Source organism: Schistocerca gregaria, chromosome 6 (assembly GCF_023897955.1).
Source record: "Schistocerca gregaria isolate iqSchGreg1 chromosome 6, iqSchGreg1.2, whole genome shotgun sequence".
Classification (NCBI taxonomy): Eukaryota; Metazoa; Arthropoda; class Insecta; order Orthoptera; family Acrididae; genus Schistocerca; species Schistocerca gregaria.
In genome coordinates this window covers 369,463,249-369,484,801 of record NC_064925.1, presented here as the reverse complement: position 1 = coordinate 369,484,801, position 21,553 = coordinate 369,463,249, and the positions used below count along the sequence as shown (strand labels likewise).

General features: G+C 43.8%; 1 protein-coding gene across 4 annotated transcripts in view; it reads right to left on the bottom strand.

The window, feature by feature from the left end:
- The window catches only part of LOC126277997 (uncharacterized), a 277,984-nt gene that overhangs the window by 95,236 nt on the left and 161,195 nt on the right, over positions 1-21,553 (bottom strand). For all 4 annotated transcript variants that reach the window (XM_049977675.1, XM_049977678.1, XM_049977677.1 and 1 more), the window contains 2 exons: positions 13,263-13,435; positions 2,141-2,216 (listed from right to left, as the gene is read on the bottom strand). In XM_049977675.1, coding sequence (XP_049833632.1) covers positions 2,141-2,216; positions 13,263-13,435 — 249 coding nt within the window. The remainder of the gene's footprint in view (positions 1-2,140; positions 2,217-13,262; positions 13,436-21,553) is intronic.

Genomic DNA, 21,553 nt, shown 5'->3' with positions numbered 1-21,553 from the left:
GCGAGGGCGAGCTCTTCTGCTGGGTCCTGACAGTCTCCAAGAGGAAGCTGGCAGTCTTACACACTGCTGGTGCTTGTTGCATGACTTCCCACCATCCATATTGGTGTTGGCGTTGCTGAATGGGCTGAACAAGTGACAGCATTGCTGGCCACAGATGACAACAAGCCATGCCATATCCGGCTGGCTTCTGGTGTTGTCAGTGGGACTTCCACACAGCACAACTGAGGGGTTGTGTCAATGAAATCATAACACTACAAGTATATATTTTACTTTCCAGCTATGTTTTCCTAGCTACGCCCACCCATCATCCTCCCCATTGCACCTCAAACTCTACGCCATGGTGGCCTTTCATCCCCGAGCCACTAAATCAGTATGAGATATATAATACAGACTGAACTATGTGTAAAGCTTGCTCAGAAGGCTATATTCCAGTCATTAACGGTCCAGATGACGTGAGTATCCCACCGAGTCAGTTATTTTTGGCAATTAACCTCTTTTCAAACATGTGTCCAGGTTTGAGTTGAATGGCCCACTGACATTGTTGCATATGTGTACTCACCTGGTTGAATAAAGATGATGAAGAAAGTCGAGTTAGTATATGTAAAGACCTGGTCTGAGATTCACCTGTCGCTGGCTTAATAAGCTGAAAGCCAGTTTGCAATCAAATAAAGATCAAGTCAATTATTATCCGCAATTTAGTTATATTCTTGTTTATTTTGGTAGTACTGTTGTTTTACCTTGATGACACTTGCTTTGTTTATTTGTTGTTATAACTTTGCAATTTTCAAGCTGCTCTATAGGTTCATTAACACTGCCGTGCTATTAATCATGCCTGCTCCAGTATCTATTTGCACCAAAGAAGAGCAACATTCAGTGATCCGTTTTTTGTGGTCGGAAGGCGTATCTGAGGTCAAAATTCATCGAAGAATTTTGGTACAGTACCGGAACAGTGTTTTGCCACAATGGAGTGTCAACGAGTGGACTGAAAAATTTCTTAATGGTCACACAAGTGTTACGCATGATGAAGCTGCCCGACAACCGTTTACTGCCACAAATGAAGAAACCATTGAGCTTTCAAACGAAATATTCTCTTAGACGGACAATTAACTATTGACGAAGTGCCACATCATCTGCAAATTAGTCACGGTTCTGGCTACGAAATCATCCACAACAGACTTAGGTTTCATAAAGTTTGTGCAATTTGCATAAACAAACGTGCTTGGACATCTGCAAAATGCATCTGAATCGCTATGGTAATGAAGCAGACAACGTCTTAGACAGGATCATTACTGGTGACAAAACACGGATCCATCGTTACGAGCCAGAGAGTAAACGGCAGGATATGGAATGGAAACATCCAAATTTGCTATGCAAGAAAAAGTTCAAGACCCAACTGTCCACAGGAAAACTTATGCTTGTGGTTTTTTGGGATGCACAAGGTCCATTACTGGAACATTATGGGCAAAGGGGCACAACAATAAACAGTGTATGTTACAATGAGATGCTTACTGCCAGGCTAAAGCCTGCCATTCAAAGCAAATGCTGAGGATTGCTGTCAAAAGGTGCTGCATTGTTGCACGACAATGCCTGTCCACATACTGTTGCCCACACTGCTGAAACGCTCCAGAAACTCAAATTAGAAGTACTGGATCATCCTTCATATAGTCCCAATCTTGCCCCTTCTGACTATCGCATGTTTGGTCCACTCAAACAGGCATTAAGGGGCCATTGATTTGCCTCGGATGAAGCAGTAAAAGAAGCGGTGCATTCCTGTCTCACAGCTCAACCAAGAACCTTCTTTTATGAGGGCATCAGGAAGCTTGTACAACGATGGTTGAAGGGCATTGAAACGCAAGAGACTATATCGAAAAATGATGTAATTTTCCTATTTGATTACAATAAAATTTTATAACTACACTGCGGATAATAATTGATTTACCCTTGTATACAGCAGTAAATTAGGAAAGTATTTCATATTTAATATTGTTAACATGTTCTGGAAAGCACTAAAGGAAAATTCGGTTAATGTTACTATTTGTATCATCATCAAGTGTGCAAGTATACAACTATGTGATGTGGCTGTTATTCAGTGATTACTCTATGTGTATTCTCATTTAGTATACACAGAAATTTTAGAAACCTTGTCAGCTTTCTGCTCCCCAGGTGGTTCATCATCTTCACCTCCCTTCATGAATTCTTGCATGAGAGTGGTTGCTCTGAAAAAGAAATTGGCAATTTCATAGGTATGAATATAACTTTTTGAATTCAGATGTAAACTAATGTTATATTGACAACATCTGAAAGCAAATTTAGTGAGAAATTATTTTGTTTATTGTTATAAAGATCGTCAATGAATTTAGTACCCCTGCAACATTTAAGCCTTCCAGGAATATATTAACAATACAATTTCCTTAACAATGTACCAATGAGAACATTAAAACAAGGTACCATGCCCGTAGTCTACTGGCATAAATGTGGAAAATACTGTTCAGTGCTTTTATGTATTGCTAACTTCACTCTTTTTATAACAAAATAAGCAGAATGAGAGAGTGAGGAAGTTTTATTTCCTTAAAATGTCAAAGGAGCCTAAACTCTAAAGTACATATCAGAATGGGGCTGATGGTTGGTTGGTTGGTTTAAGGGCAGAAGGGACCAAACTATGAGGTCATCAGTCCCCTTTCCTATTAAAACAATTCCACAAGTTTGAGAATAAAATGGATGAAACGTATAACACAAAACAGAAAGAAAGGAAAAGCCAAGAGAACGAGGAAAGGCAATGAACACTAAAAGGAAAAAGAGGACAAGAAAACAACAGAGAGACACTAGAAAGAGAAGAGAGTAAGAAATGAAAGCAGATTACAGTGGCTGGCCAACCACGAGAATAAAAAGGAAAAAAATAGCCACTCTGCAACACATTACAACCCCCACCCTAAAAGCACTAGGGTGGAGGACACAGAGGGACAAAGGACATGCGCTAAATCCTACATAGAAGTATAAAACCCACTCTCATGGATAAAATGTAAAACTATAACTTCTGTGGAGGCATTGTTGCCCAACACCGAAGGCAGAGTGTTGGGAAAGTCTGCCACAGAGCTGCTAAATGTGGGCAGTCCAGCAAGAAGTGGACGACTGTCATTTGGGAGCCACAGCAACATTGAGGTCGATCCTCACAACTGAGTAGGTAACCATGCGTTAGCCACGTATGGCCAAATAAGGAGCAGGCGAGGACAACTGATTCCCTGTGAGAGGCCTGCATGGAAGACTTCCACACATTCATAGTTCATAGTCTCCTTAATGATACACAGTTTGTTGTGTGTGCTGTTACGCCATTCAGTCTCCCAAAGCCAAAAAACCTGCGATGTAAGACAGATCACAAGTCAGCTTCGGAGATGCCTATCTCCAGAAGCAGTTTCGGCGTTGCCTGTTTGGCCAGCCTGTTGGCCAGTTCGTTGCCAAGGATTCTAATGTGTCCTGGGGTCCACACAAACAACACGGAATGGCGGGACTGTTCCAGGGCTTAGATGGACTCCTGAATGGATGCTACCAGAGGGTAGCAAAGGTAGCACTGGTCGATAGCTTGTAGGCTGCTCAAGGAGTCAGTACACAGGAGAAATGATTCGCCAGGGCATGAGCGGATGTATCCAAGAGCACGAGATATGGACGCCAGCTCTGCAGTGAAAACACTGCAGCCAACTGGCAAGGAGTGCCTCTCAATATGTCCTCCATGAACATATGTGAAGCCTATGTGACCATTAGCCATTGAGCCATTGGTGTAAACCATTTCAGAGCCCTGAAGCACATCAACGAGTCGAGAGGAAGTGACTGGAGAGTGGTGGGGTTAACGGAGTCCTTAGGGCCATGCAAAAGTCCAGACAAAGCTGCGGCCGTGGTGTACACCATGGAGGCAAGTAGAGGTGGTAAAGGGAAGGACTCCAGTTCAGAGGAAATGACCCCACGCAAACCGCAATCGTTAGCCCCGATCTGGGTCCCCGATGCGGGAGATGGACTGCCACGGGTGGTAAAAGGAGATGGTAATTCGGATGCTCAGGGGAACTATGAATGTATGCTGCGTAACTGGCAATCCGTTGCGCACGTCTGATCTGCAGTGGAGGGACACCAGCCTCCACCAGTACATTGGTCACCAGACTCGTCCTAAAAGCTCCTGTCGCTAATCAAACCCCACAGTGGTGCACAAGGTCGGGTAAATGCAAGGCTGAAGGCACTGCTGAAACATAAACCACACTCCCATAGTCAATTTGGGAGTGGACAAGGGCTCTGAAGAGCTGCAGCAGTGTAGAGCGATCTGCACCCCAATTGGTGTTGCTCAGGCAATGGAGGGCATTGAGATGCTGCCAGCACTTCTGCTTAAGCTGACAAAGATGAGGGAGCCAAGTCAATCGAGCGTCGAAAACCAGTCCTAGGAATTGATATGTCTCCACTACAGTAAGTGGATCATCTTTAAGGTAAAGTGCAGGTTCCGGATGAACGGTACGATGCAGACAGAAGTGCATGACACACGTCTTTGCGGCTGAAAACTGGAAGCCGTGTGCTAGAGCCCATGACTGCACCTTGTGGATGGGGCCCCGGAAGCGCCACTCAGCAACAACAGTACTGTAGCAGCAGTACAAAATGTGGAAGTCGTCTGCATACAGAGAAGGTGAGATGGAGGGCCTGACAGCTGCTGCTAGACTGTTAATGGGCACTAATAGAGAGACACTCAATACAGAGCCCAGGGGATCCATTCTCCGGGACATGGATGCAACTATGGGAGTCACCAACTTGGGCACGGAAAGTACAGAGTGATAGGAAGTTTTGGATAAAAATCAGGAGTGGTCCCCGGAGACCCACTCATACAATGTGGCAAGGATACGATGTCGCCAAGTCGTGTCGTATGCTTTACGTAAGTAAAAAAAGATGGGACTCAGGTGTTGCTGTCTGGAAAAGGCTGTTCGGATGGCAGACTCGATGGACAATATATTATCAGTGGTAGAACGACCCTGGCAGAAGCCGCCCTGACATGGAGCCAGCAAGCCATGTGACTCCAGGACCCAATCCAATCGCCAACATACCATACGTTCCAGCAGCTTACAAAGAACATTGGCGAGGCTGATGGGCCAATAGATATCTACATCAAGCGGGGTTTTATTTGGTTTGAACACCGGAATGATGGTGCTCTCCTGCCATTGCGATGGAAAGACGCCATCGCACCAGATACAGTTGAAGATGACGAGAAGATGTTGCTTGTAGTCAGATGAGAGATGTTTAATCATCTGGCTGTGGATGCCATCAGTCCCAGGAACTGTGTTGGGGCAATGTGCAAGGCCACTGAGGAGCTCCCACACTGTAAATGGGGCGTTGTAGGATTCACTGCAGCATGTAGTGAATGAGAGGAAATTCCATTCCAGCTGCCGTTTGAGTGTGGAAAGGCTGGGGGGTTGTTCTCTGATACAGTGGCTCAAGCAAAGTGCTCCGCAATCATGTTTGCATCGGTACATAATTCGTCATTTATGGTAACACCGGGGACAGCTGTTGGGGCCTGGTACCCGAAAAGACATTTGATCTTTGGGCAGACTTGGGAAGGTGACATGTGGCATCCAATGATGGAGACGTATCTCTCCCAACACTCTTTTCTTCTGTTGTTTGATAAGGTAGTGAACAAAGGCATGGAGCCTTGTAAAGGCTATGAGGTGCTCCAGGGAAGGGTGCCACCTATGCCGCTGTAGAGATCGCCGATGCTTCTTAATTGCTTCAGCGACCAGCAATGGACTGCCTTGCATCTCAGGCACCCTAAAGAGCGAGGACTCGCATTTTCTGCTGCAGAAACAATTGTGTTGGTCACCTGCACAACCATCACATTGATGTTAACGTGTAGGGGAGATTCAGCAGTGACAGCAGTCCGCCTTGTTCAAAGCCCATCTGGGCAAGCGTCCGTGTGCCTGATGCTGGGCAGTGACAGGAAGATGGGGAAGTGGTCACTACCACACAGGTCATCATGTGCTCTCCAGAGGATATGATCGGAGAAGTCCTGGGCTGCAAATCGATGAATCAATGGCCGATTAACTACCATGAGCCACAATGAAATGTGTGGCAGCTCCAGTATTTAAGAGGCAGGGGTCGAAGTGCGACAGTAAAGTTTTGACATCTTTGCCACGGCCAGTAAGCATGGTATCACCCCAGAGGGGTTATGGGCATTAAAATCTCCCAGAAGTAGGAAAGGTTTAGGGAGTTGATCAATCAGTGCAGCTAATACATTCAGGGGTTCTGCACCATCTGTAGGAAGATATACAATGCAGACAGTTATTTCCAACGTCATCCTTATTTTGACAGTCACAGCTTCAAGAGGGGTTTGAAGGGGCAAATGTTCACTACAGACCAAGTTTAGGACATAAACACAAACTTCACCTCAAACTCTATTATAGTCGCTACGGTTCCTGTAATATCCCTTATAGCCATGGAGGGCATGGGTCGGCATTGCTGGGAACCAGGTTTCCTGGAGGGCAATGCAAACAGCAGGTGTAAAGCTTAACAGTTGCTGTAGCTCAGCCAGACAGTGGAAAAAACCGTCGCAATTCCACTGGAGGATGACATCGTGAGACTGGGAAGGCATGGAACATTCAATGAGGCAGTTTACGCCTCTGAGTCACCTACTGCCACTGATTTATTGCCCGAGCAGTCTATATCCATTGTGTCTGAGGGTCTGGAGAGATCTAGATCCTCAGTGGCCACCAAAATCTCCACCCCATCCTCAGCCACAGATCTTATAGGTAGCGGTGGTGTGGGTGCCACCATAATTTCCTTGGTCTTAGAGGTTTTCTTTTTCTACATCTACATCTACATCCATACTCCGCAAGCCACCTGACAGTGTGTGGCGGAGGGTACCCTGAGTACCTCTATCGGTTCTCCCTTCTATTCCAGTCTCGTATTGTACGTGGAAAGAAGGATTGTCGGTATGCTTCTGTGTGGGCTCTAATCTCTCTGATTTTATCCTCATGGTCTCTTCGCGAGATATACGTAGGAGGGAGCAATATACTGCTTGACTCTTCGGTGAAGGTATGTTCTCGAAACTTTAACAAAAGCCCGTACCGAGCTACTGAGCGCCTCTCCTGCACAGTCTTCCACTGGAGTTTATCATCTCCGTAACGCTTTCGCGATTACTAAATGATCCTGTAACGAAGCGCGCTGCTCTCCGTTGGATATTCTCTATCTCTTCTATCAACCCTACCTGGTGCGGATCCCACACTGCTGAGCAGTATTCAAGCACTGGGCGAACAAGCGTACTGTAACCTACTTCCTTTGTTTTCGGATTGCATTTCCTTAGGATTCTTCCAATGAATCTCAGTCTGGCATCTGCTTTACCGACGATCAACTTTATATGATCATTCCATTTCAAATCACTCCTAATGCGTACTCCCAGATAATTTATGGAATTAACTGCTTCCAGTTGCTGACCTGCTATTTTGTAGTTAAATGATAAGGGACCTATCTTTCTATGTATTCGCAGCACATTACACTTGTCTACATTGAGATTCAATTGCCATTCCGTGCACCATGCGTCAATTCGCTGCAGATCCTCCTGCATTTCAGTACAATTTTCCATTGTTGCAACCTCTCAATACACCACAGCATCATCTGCAAAAAGCGTCAGTGAACTTCCGATGTCATCCACCAGGTCATTTATGTATATTGTGAATAGCAACGGTCCTATGACACTCCCCTGTGGCACACCTGAAATCACTCTTACTTCGGAAGACTTCTCTCCATTGAGAATGACATGTTGCGTTCTGTTATCTAGGAACTCCTCAATCCAATCACACAATTGATCTGATAGTCCGTATGCTCTTACTTTGTTCATTAAACTACTGTGGGGAACTGTGTCAAACGCCTTGCGGAAGTCAAGAAACACGGCATCTACCTGTGAACCTGTGTCTAAGGCCCTCTGAGTCTCGTGGACGAATAGCGCGAGCTGGGTTTTACACGACCGTCTTTTTCGAAACCCATGCTGATTCCTACAGAGTAGATTTCTAGTCTCCAGAAAAGACATTATACTCGAACATAATACGTGTTCCAAAATTCTACAACTGATCGACGTTAGAGATATAGGTCTATAGTTCTGCACATCTGTTCGACGTCCCTTCTTGAAAACGGGGATGACCTGTGCCCTTTTCCAATCCTTTGGAACGCTTCGCTCTTCTAGAGACCTACGGTACACCGCTGCAAGAAGGGAGGCAAGTTCCTTCGCGTACTCTGTATAAAATCGAACTGGTATTCCATCAGGAATACGAAAGTTAAAGTCCGTCAACATGTAATTCCCTATGGGACTTAGTCTTCAAAACTGAAAAGCATGAAAAAACAATAGTAAATGTTAATTTAAAAAAAAAACAAATTATATACACGTCATCAGCACATCAAATAGAACATAATGGCGCTAACAGAATTTTAATTTTCAAAAAAGTCATCGGAACGTGTTATCCCGGACGCGAGCACTAGTAAATCTAGTTTAGATATAAACGATACGTTTGGTCATGGTAACGGATGGTTTACTGTTGCCATTGTTCGAGGAGGCACTGGAGTACCAAGTGTTGCTGGACTTGAAAGTTTTGTTGACAGATACATTATTGCCTTTCGCACTTACCATATTTCGGAATTGGCTAATAAGGATTTTGCTAAATCTGCATATGTTTGGATTTCTCTTGTTGCTCCTTGGGTTTCCCTGGCTGGGAGGACTTCACTGGCTCAGTCTCCAGAACTGAGGATGAGCGTGATGTCCTATGACCAGCTGCTTTTGGGCTCTTCAGCCACTGGCTGGTGTCGTCTTTCCCACTAGAAGAAATCTGGGAAGAGAGTGACCCAAGGGACCCCTTCCTAGTGAGAGAAGCTGAAGAAGACTTATGCTTCTCCGGCTTAGAAGTGGGGACGGATGTCCTCGATGGTTTGGTAGGGGGGCGCAGGGGGGGGGGGGGGGGGGGGGGGGGTTGCTACCGAACTAGGTGGTGCAGGAGCAACAGGGAGGGAAATGCTCCCACCATCAAGCGGGCAGGTGTAGTCTTCCGGCTTTGAGAGGTGACCTGGGTTGGTGGAGCTGATGGTGCCAGAACTGTTGTAGCGGCGGCATAAGACGATGTCACACACACAGGATGCAGGTGTTCAAATTTTCTCTTAGCATCAGAGTGTAAGTCAGTCTGTCCAGAGTCTTGTTCTCCATGATTTTCCTTTCTTTCTGGAGAGTCCTGCAGTCTGGCAAGCAAGGTGAATGGTGCTCTCTGAAGCTGACACAGATGGGAGGCGGGGCACATGGAGTATTGGGATGTGATGGGTTTCCGCAATCTTGGCATGTGACGCTGGGAGTACAGTGGGAAGACATATGGCTGAACTTCCAGCACCTAAAGCACCGCATCGGGGGAGGGAAATATAGCTTTACATCACACCGGTAGACCATCACCTTACCTTCTCGGGCAATGTATCACCCTCAAAGGCCAAGATGAAGGCACCAGTGGCAACCTGATTATTCTTCGGACCCCAGTGGACAAGCTGGATGAAATGTACACCTCGCTGCTGTAAATTGGCGTGCAGCTCATCGTCGAACTGCAAAAGAAGGTCTCTGTGAAATATGATACCCTGGACCGTATTTAAGCTCTTATGGGGCATGCTGGTTACAGAAACATCCCCAAGCTTGTCAGAAGCAAGTAACTCCTGTGACTGGGCAGAGGATGCTGTTTGGATCAAGACTGACCCAGATCTTATTTTGGACAAGCCCTTCACATCCCCAAACTTGTCCTCTAAATGCTCAACAAAAAACTGAGGCTTCAATGCCATGAAAGATTCCCCATCAGCTCTCGAACATACAAGGTATGGGGGCGAATAAGATCCGCTGACATCCTTAGCCTGACGTTCCTCCCATGGTGTGGCCAAGGAGGGGAAGGATTTGGTGTCATGCTTCTGTGCATTGAATTGAGCTCCTGATCGCTTAGAGACCGCTGGTGTTTCACCACCAGCAAGAGATGATGGTCTATGCTTCATCGCGTGTCATCTGCCCTGATGCCACCCACTCCAACCCAGGGCTCTTCCCACAGGTTCCACCCACCCGCAGCAAAGGCCACCTGGCAGGATGGCTATTGCCGGAAGTCCCGATGCCCCACGGGGATGGACATCAACCCTTTGACACACGTGGGGAGTTAACGGTGCAGGCATCAGCAGAGCGATCCCTGTGTGGTCAGGGGGCTACAACCAAAAGGGTACAATGGCGGCCCCACCACAACGGACTGGCTACCGAGGTGCAAAGAAGTCCATGGTCATTGTTGATTCAGAAATCAACGCTGCATAGTGCATAGTGGAAAATGCACCCAGCCCAAGAGATGGAGAATGGGCAGGACTGCAATGCGATGACGAGAAAGTGGGCTAAAGATCTCAATGCACAATGGACACAATGCACCTTGTAAGGCGCCCTTCCCCAATTGGCGCGCTCTTCGGGAAAATTTTGAAGAATGGATGTCAAACCCTACAGGGGACCATCACATAAAGGCCAACCTCGTACGACAGACAGGGATACCTCGGGTCTATTCTAACTCCTGGACCCGCAGGGGGGAGGGGGATATGAGATTCATATCTTTACATTTGATACAAAACTACTGACACAGTGGGCACATGGGAAGTAACATATCCTGCCATCCTTCTACCTGGTAACTTCTTTCTGACTAAAAAAAACATGTATGTGGCAGTGTTGGGATGTATGTTCGTTTCAGTTTCTCATAGCAGCAATTGCTAGTGTTCCTAAATTTCCTCTCCATCCCCTCAAAAAGAGGTGGCTTAAATTTTTTTACCTGGTAACAAGAAAATAGTCAAAAACTTATTACCTACAATCTGCTGCTGGAAAATATGTGATTTTCCTGAAACTCTAAGGGGAATAGGCCTTAAATCAGTTTTAATGTGAATGGTAGTCATCTCTGAAATGAACATCCTCTTCAGAAGTAACAACTCTAAACTGGTTGAGAAACTTTCTACATGCAGATGGGCCATTTACAATATTACTTAACAGCATCTTGCATCTTTTGGTAATCAAAGACTACAAAAGTTTCTTAGCTCGGTACATCTGATCGAAAGCTTAGTAAATATAGGTATTATCTGCTGGGAATACAACAACCAATAGGAATTAATCTACAGATGACCTGACATAGGTCACACATTATTTTACTACTAGTTTTGTTCATCAGGTGCAAGCATCTTCAAAAATGCATTTTCCTGATGGCACCACGTAAAAGGCGTAAAGTTCCCCTAGTGCCATCATAACTACAAGATACTTGCAAACAGTCCATCAATTTAGGAACTATTCAGCACCTATGTATGAAAGAAAAGTAACTTTTTTATACTACAGAGAAATCCTGCTTTTACACTTTTCGAGGGACTTCAAAAAAATGTCATAAAATGCGGGAAAATGTAAAATGTGGGAAATAATGTTTTAAGCTGTAAAATTTATGGATAGGATATCCCCTTGCATTTTTTACCTTTTGTATGATATATGTAGATAACAGGCATCAACAGACTTGTCAGGCAGTTTTTTATTACCTAATAAAGGTTAATTATCTAAAAAAAAAAAAAAACCCTGATGTAACTGGAACTGATAACTGTCTGGGAAGTAGGAACGTTTGCTCAATTTAATACATCACACTCAATGTTTTTGAAACCCTGCAGCTGCCAGTCATTAGTTAAATAATGAAATACTGCACTAGTTACGTAACTTTTCATGCTTAGCATGATACGTTTTGAGAATTTTTTCTTGTTGTTAAGTGCAAATATGTACATAAATATTTTGTGGGGTGTTTGAAGATGTGTTATTTTGCGTCTCTTGCACTGTAGCCATCTTTTTGAGGTGATCTGGTACTATGCCTTCTCAGTTATGTGGAAAACCCCTCACATGCACTCTAACACTCACATCTCTTGTTTGTCTAACTTCACAACAAATACATATGTAAATACTGCACTTGACAATGAGAATAAATTCTTGAAACACATTTTGCTCAGCATGAAAAAAATACATAACCAGCTATGTTTGTAACCTAAAAGCATTTGACCAATGCAAAGTGAATGACTATGTCAACTTGTGCTACAAGTGGCCAAACGCTGAAACACGCTAAATATGGACGAAAGTATCAGGGTAATCACAACAATCACGAAACTGCATTTGCGCAGTAGAGACAGTTTGGAAATAGTTGTGATTTGTCATGATATATTTATTCCAATGGACCTATTTACTCCCAACAGTCACCACGCCAAGTAGAGCTTGGCAGTGGCAGGAGATACGGCACGAACTGTTCCAGCTTTTCCACATTTACTGGTTCAAATCCACTGAGCAGAGTGCCCTGGTGTCAAGAAACTTAACCACGTAATATTAGTAAACACTAATGGACACCCAGTAATCTTCTTCTCCACAAACATTTTTTCGTAACGTGTAAATAGCGGGAAAATTATAAATATGTTGACACAAAATTGGGTGCAAATTAACATTGTGAACATAAGAAATTTGACCGGGGTGATAAAAATGTCACAAATGGCGAAAAAACATTAATTCCGGGAACGTAAAAGCAGGGTTATGATATAGTTCTGTCTTTCAAGGAAACATTACAGGTGGGATCATCCCATTCAGTAACAAATGTGCACTGATCGACCTACTTCCCCTAAGTTTTGTTGTCCTTTCTGCTTTTGCTAGCCTTTCTTCAAATATTAGGTGAGTTGTAGAGACAATGAAGCAGTTGTTTTTGCTGCTCATGTTCGAACAGTAGCAGCTCTCAGTAGTGCATTTGTTCTACACTAGGCTATCTGCTGCACTTATTATTCTGCCACCACTGTGTACATGAAGGCGATACCTCATCAAAAGTCTGCCTCAGAAGTGATGTGGATAAGAGAGAGGAAGTTTGAGGGTCTTGCCTACTTCACTGGCGTCAACAACCAAAATAGGCCTTGCCATCCTCAAATACTTTATCTTCTCCCTTATATGCTATCAATGAAAACTTGGGAGAAGCTGGTTCTTTCTTTGGCAGTTCTCAGCTCCTAACATGTATTTTCTAAATTTTTTACCTCATCATTTACAACTGTTCAGCATGATCTACATTATCTCCTTATGTTGCTACCATTCTGGTTTATTTATTAGTTCTGCACCTAAAAATGCAGTCATAAGTAGTTTGAAAGATTCAGTTTTTAAATACAAAATTAATGGTAAATGCTGACTATTTGGGATCTGCAAAAATTGAAACTGCATTTCAGATACTTACTTTTCAGCTGCAGCTCGTTTGCGTTTTCCAGGTTCCATGTTGAAAGCAATTATTTCTTCCTGTTGTTGCTGCCTTTCTTGTTCAGACCTGTGTAGCTGCAAATGGACCTTCAAACTTGTAGGAATTAAATATCTCTCGCAAAATGGGCACTGCTCTTTCATAGATTCACGTTCCTGTAAAGATATTGTGATATGTGAGTGCCACCATCATGGAGATGAAATTAGTGGGGTTCATATTTCTTCTACATCAGTGGTCTCAACTTTTTTGGGACCATTACCGCAGAGTACGATCAGATATTTGCTAGTAATGCCCTCCCCTTTCCCATCCCTCTGCTATAATCTGTGTTAGCACCAATCTAAACTTCAAACTGAAAAAGAATTTTCTTTGAACATTTCCAATTTTAAAACGACAAAAGATAAGTGGTATTTAGTTTTTGTAGGTGTGTTATTAAACCACAAATTAATGAATCAACGAGACAACTATTGCTGTTTATTTCTAATGGCTATTTTTGAATAGAATGAAGTAATTCTCAGTGCAATTTGAGTGTTACCTACATTTCCGACTAAAAGAAAAAAGTTAGCTATCCACACAGAGGTTAGACACTTTAAAACATGCTTCCTCTGCATCACTCCTCTCCCTAGCAACACGATTCACTAAACCCTGAACTCCCATTTAAAATAAACCAAATTAAAAAGAAAAATTTAGGCTTACTGTTCGTAAATCAGTGGAATGCTGTGATTCTTACTTCTGAAGTGGCAAAAATTGGAAGACTTCAGGCTACCAATGTTTTGTGTCTAACCATTCCCACAAATAATAATAATAATCTGTTCACCAGGCGGTGCAGCTATAAACATGCACCAGGAACTCTCAATCTCTGGTTTTACACAACTAGAAAAAGCTAGAAAATTGACGAGATGCAAACATGATTCATACAAATAAAGACATAATTACACCAGGTGGACGATACACCCACTGCTAAGTGGCAACCACACATTCAGATTTTGGGGAGCTTAGACCTATATGAGAGAGAGCAATTTGGAGTGCTCTGGTAAACGTTCAAGAAAAGCACATACCTACATTGGCACTTGTGACACTCCGACATCCATTCGAGCAGGAAAACTACACAATCTAACAACATAACTCATGAAGTACAAAATCTAAATTCTCACCCAGTAAAAAACGCTTCATAGATTCAGAAACGATAGACTACAATAATTACAGAACCTTCAAAAGTCTAACAAATAAGAAAATTGGTAAAATAGCAGAGAGCAGAATTTTTTGGCATGGCTTTCTTTGTAGGCAACAAAGATGGCCAAAATTCCATAAGATGACGTGAAAATCCTACTCAGTGATTTCAATTTCCAAACTGGCAGGGAACAAAAATACAAGAGGACAGTGGGAGATTATTCCGCTCACAAGTTCAGCAATAAGAATGGCATGTGACTCATTGAGTTATGGGGAAAAAAAGAAAAAATTAAATTATGTCAACTCACTTTGCAAAAATTCCAAAACACACACACACACACACACACACACACACACACACACACACACGGTTGTCACCCACCCATCATTTAGGAGAATTTTAGACTGATCATTCATCATCATCATCATTTAAGACTGATTATGCCTTTCAGCATTCAGTCTGGAGCATAGTCCCCTTATAAAATTCCTCCACGATCCCCTATTCAGTGCTAACATTGGTGCCTCTTCTGATGTTAAACCTACTACTTCAAAATCATTCTTAACTGAATCCAGGTACCTTCTCCTTGGTCTGCCCCGACTCCTCCTACCCTCTACTGCTGAACCCATGAGTCTCTTGGGTAACCTTGTTTCTCCCATGCGTGTAACATGACCCCAACATCTAAGCCTGTTCATCCTGACTGCTACATCTATAGAGTTCATTCCCAGTTTTCCTTTGATTTCTTCATTGTGGACACCCTCTTGCCATTGTTCCCATCTACTAGTACCTGCAATCATCCTAGCTACTTTCATATCCGTAACCTCAACCTTCTTGATAAGGTAACCTGAATCCACCCAGCTTTTGCTCCCATACAACAAAGTTGGTCGAAAGATTGAACGGTGCACAGATAACTTAGTCTTGGTACTGACTTCCTTCTTGCAGAACAGAGTAGATCGTAGCTGAGCGCTCACTGCATTAGCTTTGCTACACCTCGCTTCCAGTTCTTTCACTATGTTGCCATCCTGTGAGAATATGCATCCTAAGTACTTGAAACCGTCCACCTGTTCTAACTTTGTTCCTCCTATTTGGCACTCAATCCGTTTATATTTCTTTCCCACTGACATTACTTTCATTTTGGAGATGCTAATCTTCATACCATAGTCCTTACATTTCTGATCTAGCTCTGAAATATTACTTTGCAAACTTTCAATCGAATCTGCCATCACAACTAAGTCATCCGCATATGCAAGACTGCTTATTTTGTGTTCACATATCTTAACGTCACCCAGCCAGTCTATTGTTTTCAACATATGATCCATAAATAATATGAACAACAGTGGAGACAGGTTGCAGCCTTGTCTTACCCCTGAAACTACTCTGAACCATGAACTCAATTTACCGTCAACTCTAACTGCTACCTGACTATCCATGTAAAGACCTTTAATTGCTTGCAAAAGTTTGCCTCCTATTCCATAATCTCGTAGAACAGACAATAACTTCCTCCTAGGAACCCGGTCATATGCCTTTTCTAGATCTATAAAGCATAGATACAATTCCCTGTTCCACTCATAACACTTCTCCATTATTTGCCGTAAGCTAAAGATCTGGTCCTGACAACCTCTAAGAGGCCTAAACCCACACTGATTTTCATCCAATTGGTCCTGAACTAATACTCGCACTTTCCTTTCAACAATACCTGAGAAGATTTTATCCACAATGCTGATTAAAGAGATACCTCTGTAGTTGTTACAATCTTTTCTGTTTCCATGTTTAAAGATTGGTGTGATTACTGCTTTCGTCCAGTCTGATGGAACCTGTCCCGACTTCCAGGCTATTTCAATTACCCTGTGTAGCCATTTAGGACCTGACATTCCACTGTATTTGATGAGTTCCAACTTAATTTCATCCACCCCAGCTGCTTTATTGCACTGCAATCTATTGACCATTTTCTCCACTTCCTCAAATGAGATTCTATTTCCATCATCATTCCTATCCCATTGCACATCGAAATCTGAAACATTACCGTATTTTCACCTACATTGAGCAACTCTTCAAAATATTCCCTCCATCTGCCCAAGGCATCCACAGGATTCACCAGCAGTTTTCCTGACCTGTCCAAAATACTGGTCATTTCCTTCTTACCTCCCTTTCGGCGACTGCTAATTACACTCCAGAATGGTTTTCCAGCAGCTTGACCCATAGTCTCCAACCTGTTTCCAAAGTCTTCCCAAGATTTCTTCTTGGATGCTGCAATTATTTGTTTGGCTTTGTTTCTTTCTTCAACATAACTTTCTCTGTCTACCCGAGTTCTAGTATGTAGCCATTTTTGATACGCCTTCTTTTTCCTTTTACAGGCTGCCTTGACTGTGTCATTCCACCAAGCTGTTTGCTTCTTCCTACTTTTACACACTACTGTTCCAAGACATTCTTTAGCCACTTCTAGTACTGTGTCCCTGTACCTTGTCCATTCCTTTTCAAATGACTGTAATTGACTACATTCAACTAACTGGTACCTTTCTGAGATCACTGTTATGTACTTGTGCCTGATTTCCTTATCCTGAAGTTTCTCCACTCTTATCCTCCTACATATGGACCTGACCACCTGCGCTTTCGACCTCACAATCCCAATTTGACTGCAGATTAAATAATGATCAGTGTCATCAAAGAATCCCCTGAATACATGTGTGTCCCTCACAGCCTTACTGAATTCCTGATCTGTTATTATATAGTCAATGACAGATTTGGTTCCCCTGCCTTCCCAAGTATACCGGTGAATGTTCTTACGTTTAAAAAAGGAATTTGTGATTACTAAGCCCATATTGTTTCCCGTTCCTGTTGGCCTCCATATCCTCTCCAAATTTACCCATAACTTTTTCATACCCTTCTGTTCGATTTCCAATCCTGGCGTTAAAATCACCCATGAGCAGAACACTGTCCTTGTCCTTCACTCTAACAACTACATCACTGAGTGCCTCATAAAAACTATCCATCTTATCTTGATCTGTCCCTTCACAATGCGAATATACTGACACAATCCTAATTTTCTAGCTAGACACTGTCAAATCTATCCACATCAGTCATTCGTTTACATACCTTATTGTAACTACGCTGGGTTCCATTTCTTTTCTGATGTACAGGCCTACACCCCACTGTGCTATTCCTGCTTTGACTCCTGACAGGTAGACCTTGTAGTCTCCCACTTCCTCTTCTTTCTCACCCCTTACCCGAATGTCACTTACAGCTAAAAGGTCCAGCCCCATCTTACTTGCAGCCTCTGCCAGCTCTACCTTCTTCCCACAGTAGCCCCCATTGATATTAATAGCTCCCCATCTCATTACCATTTGTTTGCCAAGTCGTATCTTAGGAGCCCTGGTTTGTCAGTTAGATGTGGGACTCCGTCACCTCCAGAGGTCCGAGGAATTTTGCTCTGATTGTTGCCAGCATCATATTTAAAGTACCAGGGAAGCAGGTTGCTAGCCTTACTTGCCCCGAGTCCCATTGGGTATTACCCCTAACGGTTGAGGGACTAACCGGCGGATTTGGTAGTCTTTGCCGTATGAGTACAAAGGTGACCACGACTCGAAATATGTCCGAGATGCCCTGCCTTATTCCAAAGTAACTGGTACCCTGACTGTCGGGACCACTTACTTGGCCACTCATACGTTGCCCGTGGTTCATGAACTTGGACATGACTACAGGAACTCACACCATGAACCACAGACTGATCATTTGGCGATATAAATGACAAGTACAATGTGCAACTACGCTCAGGTGCAAACATCGATTCGGATCATTGTTTAACCAGAATTGAAATTAAATTCACACCCAGCAAAAAATTCAACAGGAAAATGCTGGTGGTTCTGAATTTTGGTCTACAGAGAAAACAAAGATTCTAAAATAACAGAAAAATGGAAAGAACAACCTGAAAAAGACTGGACAAAATTTCAAACTGAAGTAATCAAAACAGTGAAAGACCTGATCCTTCTTCACAAAAGACCAAAACACTCTTGGTAGAATCACGAATGTGAAAATGCACAAGAACAAAGAAAAACAGCACCTCAAAAATTACAATTTCAACAAGAAATTCTTTTAAGTTTACAAGCAAACAACTAAGATTTTAGGACAAAATAAACGAAAATACGTCGATGACCGACTGCAGTCAACTGAAGACAACTTCAAAAATTATAACACACACAACTTCTACAACACCTTCGCAAACCAAATCAAAGAGTACTCATCAAAACCTATGATTTCGAAAGTAAAGTGGTGGATTAGCATTGACAAATAAAGAAAACTGTCAAGAACTAGCCACACAATTTTCACAGCTGTTAAACTGTCTGGAACCCAAGGACAGATTTCAAAAAATACCTCCAGAAGTCACAAGAGAAAGTCCGTCACCACCACTCACACATCAAGAAACTTAAAAAACAACAGACCACCAGGAGAATGAATTTTTGAAAAATTTAGGTCCAAATTCAGTCAAAGAAATTACACACATTTGGCAAAGAGAAAAAATCCTGGGCGACAGGCTGGAATGTTTCTCTAATCCATTCACTACATAAAAAAGCTGTAACCACTACCACTCTGTACCACGTGTTAAGGAATTTTAAAAAAAATGTAATTACTCATATGGTAACTTATGTAATCAGTATTACAGCCTTACAAAATAGTGATAACAATGACCTTTTCAAAATAATTTAGTTTTGTGAATGGAGTTCAACTAAACCCTTTTGTTTCTATCCCTGAGAAAATTACATTATACCCATCAGGGTAATTTCCAACAGGTTGAAAACAACTGTTCTAGATTAATTATGTATTATATGTTTATTGCCTGTATGAACTGTACCATGAATCAATCCACCACCAACTGTTCCACTCCTGTATCTAGTATATTCTATCCTATTAAGACAAGCACCTTTGTTGCCACTGCTGCACAGTGTTCTACATTAGGATTGTTAAAAAATTGTCCACCTGTAGAACAGGCTATAGCCCAACTAAGAGTATACTGAACCATCCAGTTCAAGCCTATTACTTTGCACAATTTGGTCAACTTCAGTAGCTACTTCACAAACCATACTTTGCAGATCCTCACTTGCAATACAAGTATTCTAAGCTCAAACTTATAACTCCAACACATCCTTTAACCCACCCCCACTCTCTATCTCTCTTGACCTACAACTGCATTTTACCTGTTTTTGTTGAGGCGGATGCTCGGGTGAGATACACCAAACAACACCTTATAATCAGGGGTTCATTTATTTACCTCTTCACACAAGTAAGGCTTACAGAGAACTGGATGGTGGAACTATACAAAAATAATGTTTTCCTCAGTTCAAAGATGATCCTCAGATCAGTACTGGTGTCTATCTCAATGTCACCTCATAGCTGCCACTGCCACCCCCCCCCCCCCCCCCCCACACACACAGTACAGAATACTCCTAAGAGGCAGGGGAGGGGGGAATATGGCGTCGGCAGGGGTTGTCCACGGGAGCTGGACCACAGTCAGCTTGACAGCATCATCGGGGAGCTGTGTGGGTAGATGACGTGAAGGACGGTCAGGCCACCGAATCTGGAAGTCGTTGAAGCACATCATGCGGTGACAGGTAGGCTGGCGGTTTGCAGGAGGAATGGAGCGATGACAACGGTGTCTCCGGTGGGCGTGGCGAACACACAAAGCATGTCCAGGTCAACGTCGAGTGAGAGGGGAACACATTTCACCAGGTGGCAGGAAACGGTGGAGGTTGTGTCATGAGCACCGGATGAAGGGAAACATACAACGAACAGTGTCTCATCACGTAGTATTATAGAGATGTCGTGGATTATGTCTGGGGGGACAGGCACAAACACCTCCAGCGAGGGCATGTTCAAGATGGGGGGGGGGGGGGGGGTGAGAAAACTCGACAGGGGGAGGCAGGCGACAGGGGAGAGGTCAAAGGACCGGAGAAAGACCCGGCGGCGCAGGGCGTGATCGTAGGTTACCTCGACGTGGGGAGCATGTGATCACTCGACGGTGTGCGTGAGACTGGAGTAGAGAGCAAGAGCGGAGAAGAGCTCGACGATTGGAGCTGGAAGTCACTCGACTGAGTGAGTAAGTCTGACGTGGAGGGAGTGGTCGGAGCGTCGTGGGCCACGACAGTGAGTGGCGTGGTCGTGCCTTGAAGGGCGTAGAAGCGGGCTCAGCATGAGGAGGCTCAAGTCTGTTGAGAGAGACTGTAACAGCTGAATCTTTTATCTGGATGTCATAGGTGGTGGCCGGAGGACTAGGTACGGGTTGGTATATGGGGGTTGGAGGGGAGCATGTACAGTGTCACCTCGGAGCATGACGTACTCGCAACTGTTCAGGGATTTTGGGACGTGAACCTTAGGGCAGGAATGGCTGGCAGGCGGAGGGATGTAGAGGTTAATGAAGTGGCGTCTGACGCGGTCTACGAAGGAAGGTAAGTCAGACAGGGATAGAAGCGGAAAGGCTCACATGTTTGCCAGGGTGAACAATGTTCTGGCCGTATACGAACTTGGCTATTGTGCCTTTGATGTCTTCCTTATAGATCGCACGAATGCCGAGTAGCACAAGGGGAAGGGCCTCCATCCAAAGAGAATTGTGCCATCGAAAAGCCGCCTTGAAAGTGCGGTGCCAGCACTCAAATAGCCCGTTACTTTGCGAGTGATATGCTGTGGTATGGATGTGTCGGGTGCCGCAAATGTTACAAATCTCGTTGAACAGGGCCGACTCAAATTGTCTGCCCTGGTCAGTTGTGATGATAGCTGGACATCCGAAACATGATACCCATGACTCGACGAAAGCTCGAGCAACAGTTTCTGCAGTGATATTGGGGAGGGGGCAGCCTCGACCCAGCGATTTGTTCAGTCAATAGACGAGAGAACATAACAAAAGCCGTTAGAGGGGGGGAGAGGGCCGACAATGTCAATGTGAATATGCTGGACGACATGCCCAGGAGGGAACGAAAATTGAAAAGGCGCCGAGAGGGGTGATGGTGGTGGTAGTGGTGGTGGTCATGGTTGTGGTGGTGGTGGTTGTGGTGGTGTGGGGGGGCGGAGTGTGCTTGTGTACTTCACAGCATTGGCACGTGGCGCAAGAGCGTGCCCATTG